The sequence below is a fragment of the Stegostoma tigrinum genome, chromosome 22, assembly GCF_030684315.1.
Source record: "Stegostoma tigrinum isolate sSteTig4 chromosome 22, sSteTig4.hap1, whole genome shotgun sequence".
NCBI lineage: Eukaryota > Metazoa > Chordata > Chondrichthyes > Orectolobiformes > Stegostomatidae > Stegostoma > Stegostoma tigrinum.
Window position 1 is genome coordinate 52,851,227 of NC_081375.1, and position 16,701 is coordinate 52,867,927.

General features: G+C 44.8%; 1 protein-coding gene across 3 annotated transcripts in view; it reads right to left on the bottom strand.

The window, feature by feature from the left end:
• Positions 1–16,701, bottom strand: part of acox1 (acyl-CoA oxidase 1, palmitoyl) — a 47,526-nt gene that overhangs the window by 12,354 nt on the left and 18,471 nt on the right. Inside the window, exons 2-8 of one of the 3 annotated variants that reach the window (XM_048555161.2) lie at positions 16,339–16,499; positions 13,384–13,544; positions 10,113–10,220; positions 8,844–8,963; positions 5,479–5,594; positions 4,005–4,174; positions 756–918 (exon numbers count right to left, since the gene is read on the bottom strand). In XM_048555161.2, coding sequence (XP_048411118.1) covers positions 756–918; positions 4,005–4,174; positions 5,479–5,594; positions 8,844–8,963; positions 10,113–10,220; positions 13,384–13,544; positions 16,339–16,403 — 903 coding nt within the window. In that variant the 5' untranslated portion in view covers positions 16,404–16,499. The remainder of the gene's footprint in view (positions 1–755; positions 919–4,004; positions 4,175–5,478; positions 5,595–8,843; positions 8,964–10,112; positions 10,221–13,383; positions 13,545–16,338; positions 16,500–16,701) is intronic. The other 2 variants (XM_048555159.2, XM_048555160.2) reach the window with 2 other exon arrangements.

Below are 16,701 nucleotides of genomic sequence, written 5' to 3' on the forward strand. Positions count from 1 at the left end.
GCTAGACTCACCTTCTTTTGATGTCCACTTACATCAGTTACCTGTTGACAGCAGCTGTCAAAGTGCCTGTCTGGACTTTTAAATTTCAGAATACAGCAGCTGGCTGCTGCAAAAAAGGGGCATTACTTGCCTTCTTCTGGCAGTTCTATGCTAAGGAACACTTGAGAGAACAGAAATGCATCTGTTTGTTTTGAGGGGAGTCATGGTGAAGTAAGGGAATCCCTTCTTGAGCTTTTAAAAAATGGCCAAGTGGCAATCTGCATAGGATTACCACTTCCCCGAAAATCTGTGCATTGTTTAAGAACGTGGCTGAGGGGTCAATGAACATGGCACTGAGGCATGGGGCCAAAATTAAAGTTGAAGGACAGCGAGTGAAACAAAAATGCTACATCTGGCTGTGTGCCTCAAACAACCTCACCATCTAGACTCTCAAGATGCTATCAGAACTGGGGCAAGCTGCAAAGGGGAGTAACCTGCCATAAAGCTGTACCTTCCACAGAGGCTAGAACTGTGGGTAGAAGGTGAATTGGTAAGAAATCTTAACCAAGGTATCAAAAGTAATTTGCAATTCTCTGTAACTGTGCATTCTGTACTTATGCTCAAAGACAGCTTACAGCAGAACGGATCATTGGACACCAGAGAACATTCTGGAGTGAAGCCGAACCACTAAATACCTCACACAGAACTGTTACATCAGTGGCTAATGCAGCACAGTGATCAGAATAATATAGCTCCCCCACACCTCACCCCCATACCTCGGGTAACTGGCTGTAGTCTCCATCATTCATGTCTGCGGTAATACGATGGTATGTATCCCTCATGAAGTTTCCAACAAATCGGAAGGCGTAGGCTGTCACCAGCAGTGGAAACAGCTTGTACTGTTGAGTCTGGTAATCCAGTATCTGGGGTTCAGGATCACTAGCAAAACCAATCACAGGCAACTCAAAATCCAATTACAATGCAACGCACACAAAGTGAAGCCAAAGCAAATCAAGTAACTTCTTGTCCTTATTTCTCATTTTCACATCTTGTTTTCTTGGGCTTAGGTCAGCCCTCTCTATTGTCCCATCATTAACTAAATGAATTCAGCAAAGAATCACAAAATCATAAAATCCCTACCATGTGGAAGCAGGCTACTTGACACGTCAAATCCACAGCAACCGCCTAAACAGCATCCTACCCAGATCCACCCCTCCTATTCTATCCCTGTAACACTACATTTCCCATGGCCAATCCACCTAACCTACACATCTTTGTACTGAGGGGCCACCCAGAGGAAACCCACGCACACGTGGGGAGAATGTGCAAACTCCGCACAGACAGTTGCCTAAGGCTGGAATTAAATCCCAGTTCCTGGCACTGTGAGGCAGCAGTGCTAAGTGAGCACTGAGCCAATATGCCACTCCAAAGATATCAAGGATCCCACCCTTTTATCCTACAGTATAAACTATTGCGATCATTTGGCTTTCTTGCATTTATCCTGATGAGAGCAAAGTGAAACACCTTGACAACAGGCCTGTCTTTTCCTCAGGTTTGACATAACCAAGTGATTTGGTACATCAAATGTATTTGGAGCTTGGAGGCAAGGCAGGTAAATGTTGCCATGACACCGATCAGGTGTAATCTAAGTGCCTGGCAGAGAGGGCTTAAGGGGATGGATCCTACGATGTTCCTTTGATTACCTGCATAAAGGCAAGCTTAAATCAAAGCTTCAGCCCTCCACTAAATAATTTTTGTCAGATTTGTGCTCCTTGTAGATGTCCATTAGGGACCTTTACTCATCCCATTTCTCAAGTGAAGGTGCTACAAGAATAGCCTACTCATGATAATATCGATCCAAACCACAGAACGCTTCCACCCAACTAGTACAATAGTCTATTTCACAGCTGAGCAGGCTCAAACAAGATCTATACAATCTCAGAATGAATTATCATTAACGTTGTAAATTATTGAAGGACAGCTGAACATGGACAATTCAGTCTTTGGAGACCAAGTAAGATCAGGAACTATGAAACGTCTCTCCTGCAGGTTAAGTAGTAAAAGGCTATAAGGACCATCCCAGAATCTGCACAAAATGTGGTGAATCAAAATAGCAGAGACCATATAGTCAGTGAAGTAAACAGCACAGAAAAAGACCCTTCGGTCCAATTCATCCACACTGACCAGATATCCTAAGTAAATCTAATCCCATTTGCCAGCATTTCGTTCACATCCCTCTAAACCCTTCCTATTCATGTACCATCCAGATCCCTTTCAAATGTGGTAATTGTACCAGCCTTCACCACTTCTTCTGCCAGCCCATTCCATACATGCACCACCCTCTGCATGAAAACATTGCCCCTTAGGTCCCTTTTAAAATGATCCCCTCTCACTTCAAACCCATGACCTCCAGTTTTGGACTCCTCCACCCCAGAGAAAAGACCTTGTCTATTCACCCCATCCATGATTTTATAAACCTCTATAAGGTCAACCCTTAGCCTTCAACACTCCAGGGAAAACAGCCCAAGCCTACTCAGCCTCTCCCTATAACTCAAAAGTTCCAAACCTGGCAACATCCTTGTACATCTTTTCCGAATCTTTGAGTTTCACAACATCTTTCCTGTAGCAGACAGACCAGAATTGAACAGAGTATTCCGAAAGTGGCCTAACCAATATCCCATACTGGCACAGCATGACCACCCAACTCCTGCACTCAATGCACTGACCAATAAAGGCAAGTGTACCAAACACCTTCACTATCCTGTCTAGCTGCAACTCCACTTTCAAGAAAATGTGGACCTGCACTCCAAGTCTCATTGTTCAGCAACACTTCCGAGCACCTTACCATTAAGGGTATGAGTCCTGCCCTGATTTGCCTTCCCAAAAGGCAGCACCTCACATTTATCCAAATTAAACTCCATCTACCACTCCTCAGCCCACTGGCCCATCTGATCAAGGTCCTGTTGTACTGAGGTAACCTTCGTCACTGTCCACGACACCTCCAATTTTGGTGTCATCTGCAAACTTACTAATCGTACCTCCTACGTTCATATCCAAATCATTTATATAAATGACAATAAGCAGTGGACCCAGCATCCATCCCTGTGGCACACGCTGGTCACAGGCCTCCAGTCTGAAAAGCAACCCTCCACCACACTGTCTTTTACCTCCGAGCCAGTTCTAGATCCGCATAGGCATTGCACCCTCTGCTCTGTGTGATATAACCTTGCTAACCAGTCTACCATGAGGAACCTTGTCAAATGCCTTACTGAAGTCCATATAGATCACGTCTGAAGCTCTGCCTTCATCAATCCTCTGTTGCTTCTTCAAAAAAAACTCAATCAAGTTAGTGAGACACGATTCCCCACGCACAAAGCCATATTGACTTTCCCTAATCAGTCCTTGCCTTTCCAAATGTACATAAATCCTATCTCTCAGGATTCCCTCAGACAACCTGCCCACCACTGATGTCAGGCTCACTGGTCTATAGTTCCCTGGCTTTTCCTTACCACCTTTCATAAATAGCGGAACCATGTCAGAGAACCTCCAGTCTTCCGGCACCTCACCTGTGGCTATTGATGATACAAATAATTCAGGAAGGGGCCCAGGAATCAGTTCCCTTGATCCCCACAGAGTTCTAAGGTACACCTGCTCAGGTCCTGGAGATTTATCCACCTCTATGCATCTTAAGGCATCCAGCATTTCGTCCTCGTTAATATGGACACTTTTCAAGATATCACTGGTTATTTCCCCAAATTCTCTATCTTTCATATCTTTCTCTTTCTATCTAAACACAGATGCAAAATACTCATTTAATATCTCCCCTATCTCCTGCAGTTCCACATATAGGTGGCCTTGCTGATCCTAATGGGTCCTATTCTCCACCTAGTTACTCTTGTTCTGGGCAATGAATGTCGACACTCCGCACTATAGCTTTACACGGCGTGAGAGGATTGCAATATTGGAGTGTAACATACCCACACTGCTGCTCTCCCACACTCCCAAATACAAAGTGCAGGACTTACCCAGGTTTCAGCTCTGACTGGTGTCGGACTGCACTATATCGGATGGCGATTGTACATGCTTGAGATAACGCACGTGCCGCGTCTCCTACAATCATTGAGCGTATAAAGACCATCGTGCCATAGGTCAGCTTGTCACTGGGCGGTTTCATGTATGTCCCATCTGGCATCACCTTGAAAACCCAATAAAATCCATTAATTGCACGTGCATAGCTGTGATGCACCTCCAGCGGTGAGGTATGAGTCAGGCAATGAGTCTCAAGTTATGCACTTACAGTCTGCAACAAGTACTCCCAAATCAGTTAAAATTTTATTTTCAGGAGGATCCATCTCTCTTTGTTCTGTCTTCCTTGAAAGAGTGGTTCTCTTTAACAGCAGCATGGCATTATTCATTGTTCCTCTGAGTCTGGCAGTGAGGGGCAATGTCAACTTAATGTGAACTCTGTGCAGCTACTGGCCCTCGGCTGAGCATTACGGCACCTCTGATTCACTGCTGCATTGCTCTCAAAGTTAAATTGAGCTTCCTCTCTGCTACGCAATGCCCTCTCTATATCAGTATCATACCAACTATTACATGTTAGAGTGCAGCAAAACAACTTTAAAAATAACTGATTCATGGAATGTGGGCTTTGTTGGCTGAGTCAGTATTTGTTGCCCATTCTTAACTGACCTTGAGATGGCGATGGAGAGCTGCCTTCTTGAACTACATCAGTCTATTTGGTGTAGCTGTTCTCATAATATTGAGAGAGAAGAAAGAGGGGAGGGTGTGGATTGCTTGCTGTAGGATTCCCAGATTCTGACCTGCTCCTTGTACCCAGAGCATTTATGTGGCTAGTCTTGTTTGGGTTCTGGGCAATGATAACTCCCAGGATGTTGACAGTGGAGTATTCCGAGATGGCAACATCATTGAACGTTAAGAGGTGATGGTTAGATTGTCTCATGCTGGAGATGATCTGGATATTGTCATGGAGTCATTGCATTTGAACATGTATTGCTTAAGTATCAGAGTGACAAATGCTGAAGATTTTGCATTGATGGCAGCAACATCCCCACTTCAGACCTTATGGCAAGGGGAAGAGAAGAGTCATTGATGAAGCAGCTGAAGATGGTTGGGCCTAGGACACTACCCTGAGGAACTCCTGCAGAGATGTCCTGACCAACAATTATAACCATCTTCCTATGTGCCAGCTATGGTTCTAACCAGGGGATAATATCCCTTCTCTACACATCATTCACCCCTCCCCCTAATGCATTATCAACAGAAGCACTGTTATTAACACTAATTATTCCAAGTGGCTTTAACAATGTTAACAATTAATTCAGCTCCCTCAATGCACTAAGTTCTGCTTTTAATTATGACTGAGTTGGTAGTGGAATGCTCAAGACAGAAGATTCAATGAGCAGAGAGTAAGTAAGACAAATCCTACTCACGTTGTCAGTCTCTAAGCAATTCCACATCCAATGTCCACTATATTACCTTTGCATATCGCATCAGCATGTTTTCACGTGGTACACGAACATTCTCCAACTTCAGGTAACCATTGTCAACCTCATCATACCCAAACTTCGGTCCAATATCACCCACCACTACACCTGACGAACAGAGAGCAAGAGGGAGGTCAGTGAAATAACTACAACCAATCCAGACTCAGTGCATTCACTCATGGGGTATGAGTAGTTGTAGCACAAGGTCAGCGTTTATTGGCCATTGTCATCAGGAAAGTGAGCAGTCAGGAGTGGTTTGCTAAGCCATCATAAAGGCAGTTAAGAGTCAACCACATCAGTAAGAATGGCCACCTTTTCACACAAACATTAGGTAAACCAGGTGGACTTTTAAATGACAGTGGTTTCAATTAATTCTCCAGCTGCTTACTGGATCTGACTCATGTATTTCTGATAGGTTCACCGAATATTAGAGAAAAGAGGGTGCGGGTGGGCAACACAGTAGGGGCAGGACCTGACAGCCCACTGGGGGAGTGTGTGCGTGTGCGCGTAGGAAAGGAAGAGGAGTTGCAGAAGCCAGTAAAACGAGGAGTGAAAAAAAAAATGTGAATGAGAGGGGAGTGAAGAAAGGCTGTAAAGGATAAGTGTAAAAGAGGAGCAAAAGAGGGCTTTCAAATACACTAAGTAGTAACAATATCTAGGTATGAAAGAGTTAGAGACAATGGAAACAAAATCAGAAATGACAGTGGTGGTGAATTGATTTTTTTTGGGGGTGGGGGGTGGTGGTGAAGCTCAACATCATTAGTCAAAGTCTCTAGATTTCTGATGCAAACCAACAGGCCACCATTCTTCAAATAAACAGGCCAACATTTGAGTGATAATGGGAACTGCAGATGCTGGAGAATCCAAGATAATGAAATGAGAGGCTGGATGAACACAGCAGGCCAAGCAGCATCTCAGGAGCACAAAAGCTGACGTTTCGGGCCTAGACCCTTCATCAGAGAGGGGGATGGGGAGAGGGTTCTGGAATAAATAGGGAGAGAGGGGGAGGCGGACCGAAGATGGAGAGAAAAGAAGATAGGTGGAGAGGAGAGTATAGGTGGGGAGGTAGGGAGGGGATAGGTCAGTCCAGGGAAGACGGACAGGTCAAGGAGGTGGGATGAGGTTAGTAGGTAGGAGATGGAGGTGCGGCTTGGGGTAGGAGGAAGGGATGGGTGAGAAGAAGAACAGGTTAGGGAGGCAGAGACAGGTTGGACTGGTTTTGGGATGCAGTGGGTGGAGGGGAAGAGCTGGGCTGGTTGTGTGGTGCAGTGGGGAGAGGGGACGAACTGGGCTGGTTTTGGGATGCGGTGGGGGAAGGGGAGATTTTGAAGCTGGTGAAGTCCACATTGACACCATTGGGCTGCAGGGTTCCCAAGCGGAATATGAGTTGCTGTTCCTGCAACCTTCGGGTGGCATCATTGTGGCACTGCAGGAGGCCCATGATGGACATGTCATCTAAAGAATGGGAGGTGGAGTGGAAATGGAAATGGTTTGCGACTGGGAGGTGCAGTTGTTTATTGCGAACCGAGCGGAGGTGTTCTGCAAAGCGGTCCCCAAGCCTCCGCTTGGTTTCCCCAATGTAGAGGGAGCCACACAGAGTACAGTGGATGCAGTATACCACATTGGCAGATGTGCAGGTGAACCTCTGCTTAATGTGGAAAGTCATCTTGGGGCCTGGGAGAGGGGTGAGGGAGGCGGTGTGGGGGCAAGTGTAGCATTTCCTGCGGTTGCAGGGGAAGGTGCCAGGTGTGGTGGGGTTGGAGGGCAGTGTGGAGCAAACAAGGGAGTCATGGAGAGAGTGGTCTCTCTGGAAAGCAGACAGGGGTGGGCATGGAAAAATGTCTTGGGTGGTAGGGTCGGATTGTAGATGGCGGAAGTGTCGGAGGATGATGCGTTGTATCCGGAGGTTGGTGGGGTGGTGTGTGAGAACGAGGGGGATCCTCTTTGGGCGGTTGTGGCGGGGGCGGGGTGTGAGGGATGTGTTGCCAGAAATGTGGGAGACGCGGTCAAGGGCGTTCTCGACCACTGTAGGGGGAAGTTGCGGTCTTTGAAGAACTTGGACATCTGGGATGTGTGGGAGTGGAATGTCTTATCGTGGGAGCAGATGCGGCGGAGGCGGAGGAATTGGGAATAGGGGATGGAATTTTTGCAGGAGGGTGGGTGGGAGGAGGTATATTCTAGGTAGCTGTGGGAGTTGGTGGGCTTGAAATGGAGACTGAGAGGTCCAGGAAGGTGAGGGATGTGCTGGAGATGGCCCAGGTGAACTGAAGGTTGGGGTGGAAGGTGTTGGTGAAGTGGATGAACTGTTCGAGCTCCTCTGGGGAGCAAGAGGCGCCGCCGATACAGTCATCAATGTAACGAAGGAAGTGGTGGGGTTTGGGGCCTCTCCACCTATCTTCTTTTCTCTCCATCTTCGGTCCACCTCCCCCTCTCTCCCTATTTATTCCAGAACCCTCTCCCCATCCCCCTCTCTGAAGAAGGGTCTAGGCCCGAAACCTCAACTTTTGGGCTCCTGAGATGCTGCTGGGCCTGCTGTTTTCATCCAGCCTCACATTTCATTATCTAGGCCAACATTTGAGGTTGGGCCTGATAAAACACTCTAGATTGTTCACAGCCAATAGATCCAGAGAACTAAAGACAAAACGTCCCTGTATCTAATATGGGGCTGAAGAGCACACGGGGCCTAAGTGAGCACTGCCTCATGGGCTATCTGATAATACAAACAGCAGCTTGTGTTGATGGCTTCCTTCATAAGCCCAGGGAACCAGGAGAATTGCAGGACGATAATAGGTCCTTCTGGCTTCTCTGTTACTGTTCCGGTAGTTACGTGAAACAGCAATAAAGGAGTTGCTAATGAATCATAGCAATTAATCCACAGCAGTCCCAGACATAACATGTATGTTCGAAGTGAAGAGGAGCTTCCAGAGTGATTGATCCCAAGTCACAAGCTCATCTGAAGCTGGCACCACTTCATTTAGACACAAAGGTCTGGTGAATGGAGCACTGAAATTTGTTTTGGTATCGCTCGGCTTTACTGAATTATGGCAATAATTAGTGCAATTATGGTGCAAAAAACAAAGTAAAAACAGCTTGGAGTCTTAGTGACGAATATGAATTGAAACCTGCTCGAACTGCCACACAATTGAACATCATGGCTAGATTAAACTATAAATTGCTTGTTGCTGAATGATAGGAACAGGAGAGATCATTCAGCCTCTGGAGCCTGTTCTTCCAGTTAGTTAGCTGATTAGCACCTCAATTCCATTTGCCCACTCTTTATTCATGTTGGGTGAGGGACAGGCAGGGAAACATTTGGAGATAGCTCTGAATCACGACAAATTCCATCAAACTTCTTACCAGGCAGAGGTTCATGTGTGCCCATCTTGCGAATTGGTACAATGAAAGCATGCAGCCCTTTGCATTGACCTTGGGTATAGAGCTGAGCCAGGACAATAGCATGGTTTGAGGTCTTTCCCACTGCGCAAACAAAAAGCAAGGGTTAATGGTGAGTAACAGGTACAACACTCAAGACAGGACTCACTGACCCAGGAAAGAGGATGAAACTAAGCTGAAAATTAACTGCACAAAAAGGAGCTTACAGCACAAAATAAAGCCATTTGATCTACTGTTGTCTGTTAGTTCTTCGAAGAGCTTTCTCCCACTTAGCCCTGCAATCGTATCCACGTAAAGTTAAATATCCAAAACCAATAAATTATATTCCACCATCTTTATAGCTTTAGGTTCTAGTGTTTGATTCACTGCTTCTAAAAATGAACTGAAGATCTCAGCAACCTTACCATTTATTTTTTTCTTTCATGGACATGGGTGTCACAGACAAGACCAGGATTTGTTGTCCATCCCCAATTGTCCTTGAACTGAGTGTCTTGCCAGGCTATTTCAGAGGGTATTTAAGAGCTAAGCCACAATGCAGTAGTCTGGACTCACTAGGAAGTCAGATTTCCCTCTGATTGTCCTAAAACAAAACTATCTGTTGTGTTTGTCATGGTAACCATTCTTGGTAACAACTCTATATTTGTTTTATTAATTGAATTGAAATTCCACCAGTTACCATTTGAAGTTGAATCCATGTACCCTGAATTACTAATCCTGTGACAGGGTACCCACTCACCATCTCCTTAAGGTTATGAATATTACCCAAATTATAAAGCAAGTGAAGGGAATGGAAAGAAAAATGGCCATGAATAAATGGAAACAAAAACAGAAATTGCTGGAAAAGCTCAGGTCTGGCAGCACCTGTTGTCAGAAATTCCGAGTTAAGTTTCCAGGTCCAGTGACCCTTCCTCAGAACTCATGTTCTGATTTCTCTCCACAGATGCTGCCCGAACTGCTGAGTTTTTCCAGCAACTTGTTTTTGTTTCTCATTTCCAACATTCGCAGTTCTTTCGATTTTTGCCAGGTGCTTTCATATATTCCAATCAAAAACAGAGCAGTTCTGAGTGGACTTCTTCAAATATCAGTCTATCAAATGGGAGCCATGATTTCAACTGTACTGAACACTGCAACATCTTGGATATTTGCACCACCCTCTTGCTTCCTGTATTATAATGTAATGGTCCCCATTCCACACAGTGGCAAACATTACACCCGCCTTACGTGCTCACTTACATCCTCCAGGCCACCATTTGATTGAGGTCACAGTTGGGCTGTTCAACACAAACTCTTGAGTTGATGGGTCATAGGTTGCTGTTGTCTCCAAGCCTCGGATGAATGATCCTGAAAGGAACAGAGAAGCCAAAATGGCAGCCACTTGACTTGCGCAATTAGTGCGCACAATAACGCAGACCACTTTCCTTGTTGTGACAGGCATTTAAAAAAATCTTAGGATGTGGGATGAAAGTTAAAGATTGTCAGGAGGTTGTGAACCTTCGCCCCGACCAATGAGGTTTGTGTGGAATGACATCCTATACCACTTCAGAGAACCACTCAAGGTGGGTGGGAGCAGAGGTAAACCCAGAACGGGGTGGCAAGGCATTATTGAACTAGCCCTCATGCCAATTTGTAAACTACCAGGTCTGGTGTGTTGAGTTTCCTGACTTATCCTTGTGAAGTCAACTTAGACCACTTGCCAACTCAAACAGAAATGAACACTGCAGGTGTTGTGTACCTGAGCTGATGCTAGTAATGCACAAGACATCTACTTAACATTCCTGGCCATGTTAAAAGCACAGGATAAAGATGGAGGGGCAGAGAACTCACTGAGTAAAATTAAATGTGGTTCCCTTCTAGCATTTTAGTGAACAGCACTAATCCGTACACTTGCACAAACAGATGTAGCACTAAAAATAAAATCCTGCATTCTATTTGTCTAGGAAGTTTTCTGAATAGGATCTAATGGTCCAATATTCTGAGACTTTAATTCATTTGATGGGAATTGCATTAAGACTGTGGAGGACAGAAAGAGAACTATACCTGAAGCCTCTCCAAAAAAAAGTCAGCTCCACACTCAACAATACCTCTTCTGCAAATCTACCTTTAAAGAATTCTCTTTTGAATGTCTGATAATTGGGCTTGACTTCAGGGATGATGTTAACTTGGCCTCTGGTGCCTTGCCAGCTCCAGGGAACTGGGACAGAAGTTCGGCTTGGTGCAAGTCCATAGCAGAGAGCTGCCTGGGTGCCTGGTGTAGGAAGTGAACTTATCACAAACAGGGTCCAAATAGAAGGGCTGGCTGCACAATAGAGGGTTTCTAGAAATAATGACTTATGGTATGGTCTTCTGTTGGAAATTAGAAGATGGGGAGTCAATCTGTGGGAGTGTGCAATGGGTTTCAGAAGGAACATCAATAATTGCAAGAGAATGCCAGTGCAGGAAAAGGCAATGATAGGCTCAATAGCTGTTACTTGGACAATAAAATGATGCTCTGACCAAGCCATTCACTGCTGATAGAAAAAGTTCCCCCAGTGATGAGTTAAAGCCATTAAACTGCTCCCACTTCATAGTTAAAAAGTTTGCAGCTTACATCACCATATTGCCAAATGACACAAACAGAGAGGGCGGCTCTGGAGAGATTATCCACTGCCCCATACTGATTGGGAGGAGGAAGGTGAGAGAAAAACAAGGTGGCTCTTTGGACCACAATTGTTTCTTTAAATATGATAGCCCAATGGGTGTACCCAACAGCAATTACTATGTTAAAGACGCACACAATAAGCGCACTCAAAAATGCTTAACACTCTTGTGAACTCTAGTCTCAAACAGATTGAAATAATGACTGGGTTGAGAGGTGTCTCTCAAGGGGCCAAGGTGTGTCACCTAAAGATTACATTAAAACAGCAGTCAAACATAAACTGACTAGCATTAGCTGGTCAGTTATCCAACTGCAGACCTCAAAGGACTGTGCAAAATCACCCCACACCCAGGGAGAAGGTTTGTGGTATAACTAAATTACCATAGACAGAGAGGAAGTTCTGAGTGGTCTGGCAGGTTTACAGGCAGATAAATCTCAGGGTCAAATGAAATGTATCCCAGATCCTTGACTGAGACAGGGTAAACAGCAGGGGCACTTGTAAAAAAAAAAATTTCAATTCGCTCCTGGCCAAAGGAATTGCTGGGGCAACTGCAGGATATCCAATGTGGAATCATTATTCAAAAAGGGAACATGAGATAAACCAGGACTCTACATACTAGGTCAGTCTAACCTGCCGGGAAATCTACTGGAAGCAATTCAGGGACAGAATGAATCTGAATTTGGAAAGGCAAGGATTAAATCAAGAGCAGTTGGTATGGTATTGTTAAGATAAGGACATGTTTGACTATCTAGAATTAATTTTTTCCATGAGGTGACCAGGACTGTAGATGAGGACATGCTTTTGATGTAGTCTACTTGGATTTCAGCAAGATTTTTGATGAGGTTCCGCATGGGAGTCTGTTAGTGAGGATCCAATCGATCAATAGAAATTTGGCAAAGTGGAATCACAAGTGGCTGAATGACAGGAAATACAAGAGTGATGATTGAGGGTTTGTGCTTTGACTGGAAGTCTGCATCCATTGGGGGTCACACAGAGGTCAGTGTTGGAGCTTTTGCCATTCGTGGTTTATATAAATGATTTAGACTTGAATGAGAGAAGGCTGATCAGTGAGCTCACACTCAGTTCAAAAATTGGGGTGGTAAATAGTGAAGAGCATGGCCTTAGGTCGCAGAAGAATATAGATGTTGGGTCTGACGGGCTGATCAGTGGCAAATGGAATTAAATCTAGATAAATGGGAAGTGATACACTTCAGCAAGGCAAACAAGGAAAGGGAATACATCAGAAGTAGCGGGACCTTGGGAAGTGGTGAGGATCAGAGGAACCTTGGTGTGCAATCCCTTATTGTGTCAGAACAGGTGAATGAAGTAGCTCAGAAGATATATATTTTATTATTCGAGACAGAGTTTAAGATCAGTTTTAACGCTGGAACTGCATAACACGTTTGATAGGCCACAGCAGTTCTGAAACCCACACTATGGGATGGATATGATAACCCTGAAGATGAAGAGGAGGTTTAGAAGAATGTTGCTTGAGCAATTATGAGATTGGACAGATTGGAGTTGTTTTCCTTGGAGCAGAGGAGATAGAGGGGGAACATGATTGAAAATGTATAAAATTATGAGGGAAATAGGCAGGGTAGACAGAAAGAAACTTCTCCTCTTGATGGAGGGAAACGACCAGGGTGGGTACAGTTTGAAGGTAAGGGGCAAGAGTTTTACAGGAGAGGTGAGGAAAAGCTTTCCCACCCAGGTGGTGGGAATCTGGAGCTCATTGTAAGGCTGGAGGAGGCAGAAACTCTGCTGGAAAAGGGGATTAGAATATTTAGGTAGTTGTTTTTGACTAGCACAAATGTTCTGACAGGATAAAGGTCAGAATTAAACTCCAACTCTAAATTTCTGTACTATACCATGGCCCATCTCAGTTTGGGCATAGGTGCCAATGATCTGCAGGTTCCAAGCTGGCATGAAGAAACGATCCTGTTGTTCAGGGGTGGCCTGGTTGAGGATGGTGGGTAGGAACATGCCCAAGTGGAGATCTAGGGGTTCTGGCCGCCCACGATGCACATAGCTGTGAAAACACAGGCAGGATTGCAGGGCCAGGAATGAGAAAGGTAAGGGGTGAAGCCAGAGGAAGGAAAAGGGGTGCGGGGTGGGGTAGCCAGAGGATGGAAAGGGGGGAAAACAGAAAAAAATACAGGTTGCATGTGAGATTTGATTACCCCTTGCAGCTGCAGCAATTACTGATCAATTATGAAGAAATTATGAGTGCAGTAAGTATTGAATCCACATCAATCAGAAGGTAATCAAGCTCATTAATGATACTGAGATGATCAAGCAGCCATTTGTGCATTCGCTATGTTGCATTCTCGCAAAAATACACATTAGATGTTGTGTTCTCAATCTATTTGAGATCTGCAACCACCTCCTGGTTTACTCTTTCGGATGGAATCCTAGTTTTTCCTACGAAACCTGGATGTTAGCATGACCGCACTGTATACCTGTCATCAGCAGGGCAGCTTGCTAATGACTAACCACAGAAAACCACCACTGAATTGTGTTTTAAAAAAACTCAGTGATGAGCACTTTGATCACAGATACTGACTGGCATTACAAAGAGGCTTCAAATTTTCATTTTAACATACAAGACTTTGTAATGGAAAAGACAAATGTCAGCAATAGTAACTGCAGACAGAAAGGATAAATAACAGTTGCCAGAGGCCCTTTGACAGCATTAGTCAGTCGCTCTATCCAAGAGTCAATCGACATGGGGTATTTTCCATTTCTGAGGCTTTAGTGCTCCTGTTTCCAATAAAAACGAGCGATATCACACCACAACAGTTTTCATCAACTTTGGGTGTGTGAGAAATTACTGAGGCTGTACTCACAAACAAGAAAACAAGTGGCGGGAAACAGAACATCTTCAAAACATTATCAGAGATAATGGGGACTGCAGACGCTGGAGATTCCAAGATAATAAAATGTGAGGCTGGATGAACACAGCAGGCCAAGCAGCATCTCAGGAGCACAAAAGCTGACGTTTCGGGCCTAGACCCTTCATCAGAGAGGGGGATGGGGGGAGGGAACTGGAATAAATAGGGAGAGAGGGGGAGGCGGACCGAAGATGCACTCTCCATCTTCGGTCCGCCTCCCCCTCTCTCCCTATTTATTCCAGTTCCCTCCCCCCATCCCCCTCTCTGATGAAGGGTCTAGGCCCGAAACGTCAGCTTTTGTGCTCCTGAGATGCTGCTTGGCCTGCTGTGTTCATCCAGCCTCACATTTTATTATCTTCAAAACATTCACTTCTTTGAGCCATTTTAATGGGCATGTTCTCTTTAAATTTAGCAATAAAAATTGAGATGCGCAGTATACATGGCACCTTTCTTCTGTATCTGGTCACTGCATTAAGTAGGAGGCAGTAACAGTCTACGATGTGAGATGTACATTTGCAAACTCTCATGTCACCAGTTCTTCATATCCAGATGTACACAATGGCTGGATTAAATGTTTTTTAAAAAAAAGGAATGGGGGATACAGGAAACAGATCAGAGAAGGGCTTTTTTTGCATTCAGTTATCAGATCCAATTTAATAAAAGCAAAAGCTGGGATTTACGCATTGGTTCACATTGTAATGCCAGTGCTAAAACAAGCCAACCACTCGTTTTAGGCAGAGATAGTAAGAACTTCCAATGTTGGAGTCAGAGATAACACAGTATGGAGCTCGAGGAACACAGGAGGCTAGGCAGCATCAGAGGAGCAGGAAAGTTGACGTCTTGGATCAAGACTCTTCTTCAGAAAATTTCTGAAAAAGGGTCCCGGCCTGAAACATCAACTTTCCTGCTCCTCTGCTGCTGCCTGGCCTGCTGTGTTCCTCGAGCTCCACACTTGTCACTTGTTTTAGGTATTGTTGCCAACAATTACCACAAAGATAGCAAGTCAAAAGCATGCATTTAAAATGAAGCAAAATCATTTATTGGCCAGCAACTGAAACAAAATGGCAGGCACAATTGAGCACTGACAGAATTAGTCAACAGTCATTCATTACAATGGGGGAGGGGGGGGGTGGTGGTGGTGGTGGAGGAGTCGGTCTAGGAATAGGGAGAGAGGAGAGGGGATAGGGAAGCGAGAATGTAGGGTAATGCTTATAGAATACCAGGTTTACTACTGAAAACCTCAAGAGACTCTCCTTGGTGCCAGAATGAACATGGGTGAGCTGGACAGGGTAAAAATAAAAATTTAATATCTAAAAAGAGTTCTACAGTACATCAGGAGTACCATAGAGTGTGGGAACGGTGCACAGTAGCTGTTCCCAAACCATTTAAAACTTAAATTAAGCCTGCATTGTAGAAATCCTTAAGTGGCAGAGTTGAGTTTCAGTTTCATCAGAATTTGACAAAAAAGTTCATCAATAAACCAGATGGAGATTTTCTGCATTTTTGTTTTAAGATAGCTCCAGCCATAATTTCTCCTTAACCCACTTAGCTGGATATGCCAGCCCACATTTCGTAAAACATCTCTATCGCTCTTTGTACTACTTGCTTGCCCTCTGCTAACCTTGGATACATGCCTGGCTCACATCTCCACCAAAACAAGGGCCAGCAAGTTGTACTCAGAAGTGTGCAAGAATGATCTATCAGCTTTCTCCATCATCTTCCTTGCTGCAAGGTCTTTACCTTGACAGCAACGTCAGGATGAGGAAGTCACCACACATCAGGTACCAGCATTCCCTCCCACCACATGTACCTTTGCCTTTGAGGGCACCCACCATTTTGAAGGGACAACTTGTTGGCCATGGTTAGGTTCACAGTTTGTAGCAGGGGGATGTCATGTGATCAAATACCCAATCGTCTCTTGAGAACACTAACCGTGGCCCAGTTCTGTCTGGGCATAAGTGCCGATGATCTGCTGGGTGTAAGACGGGTGCAGCCATTTCTCTTTCTGCTCTGAAGTGCACTGATTCTCCAGGGTAGGTATGAACATAGCAAAGTGGAGGCCCAAGGGTTCTACTTTGGATTCCAGACAAGTTCTGTAGGGTATAATGAATAAGTGACACGGGATATTGACTCACTATGTTACACAATATTCATTGGCAATGGTGTTTTACATACACTGTTCTGACGGCAGCATTATGTAAATGTTCACAACCAAATTTTCAGAGGTCTCAGAAACCCATACTGTCAGTGTTCTACACCAGACGATGACGAAAATCACTGAGCTGTTAAGGGTAT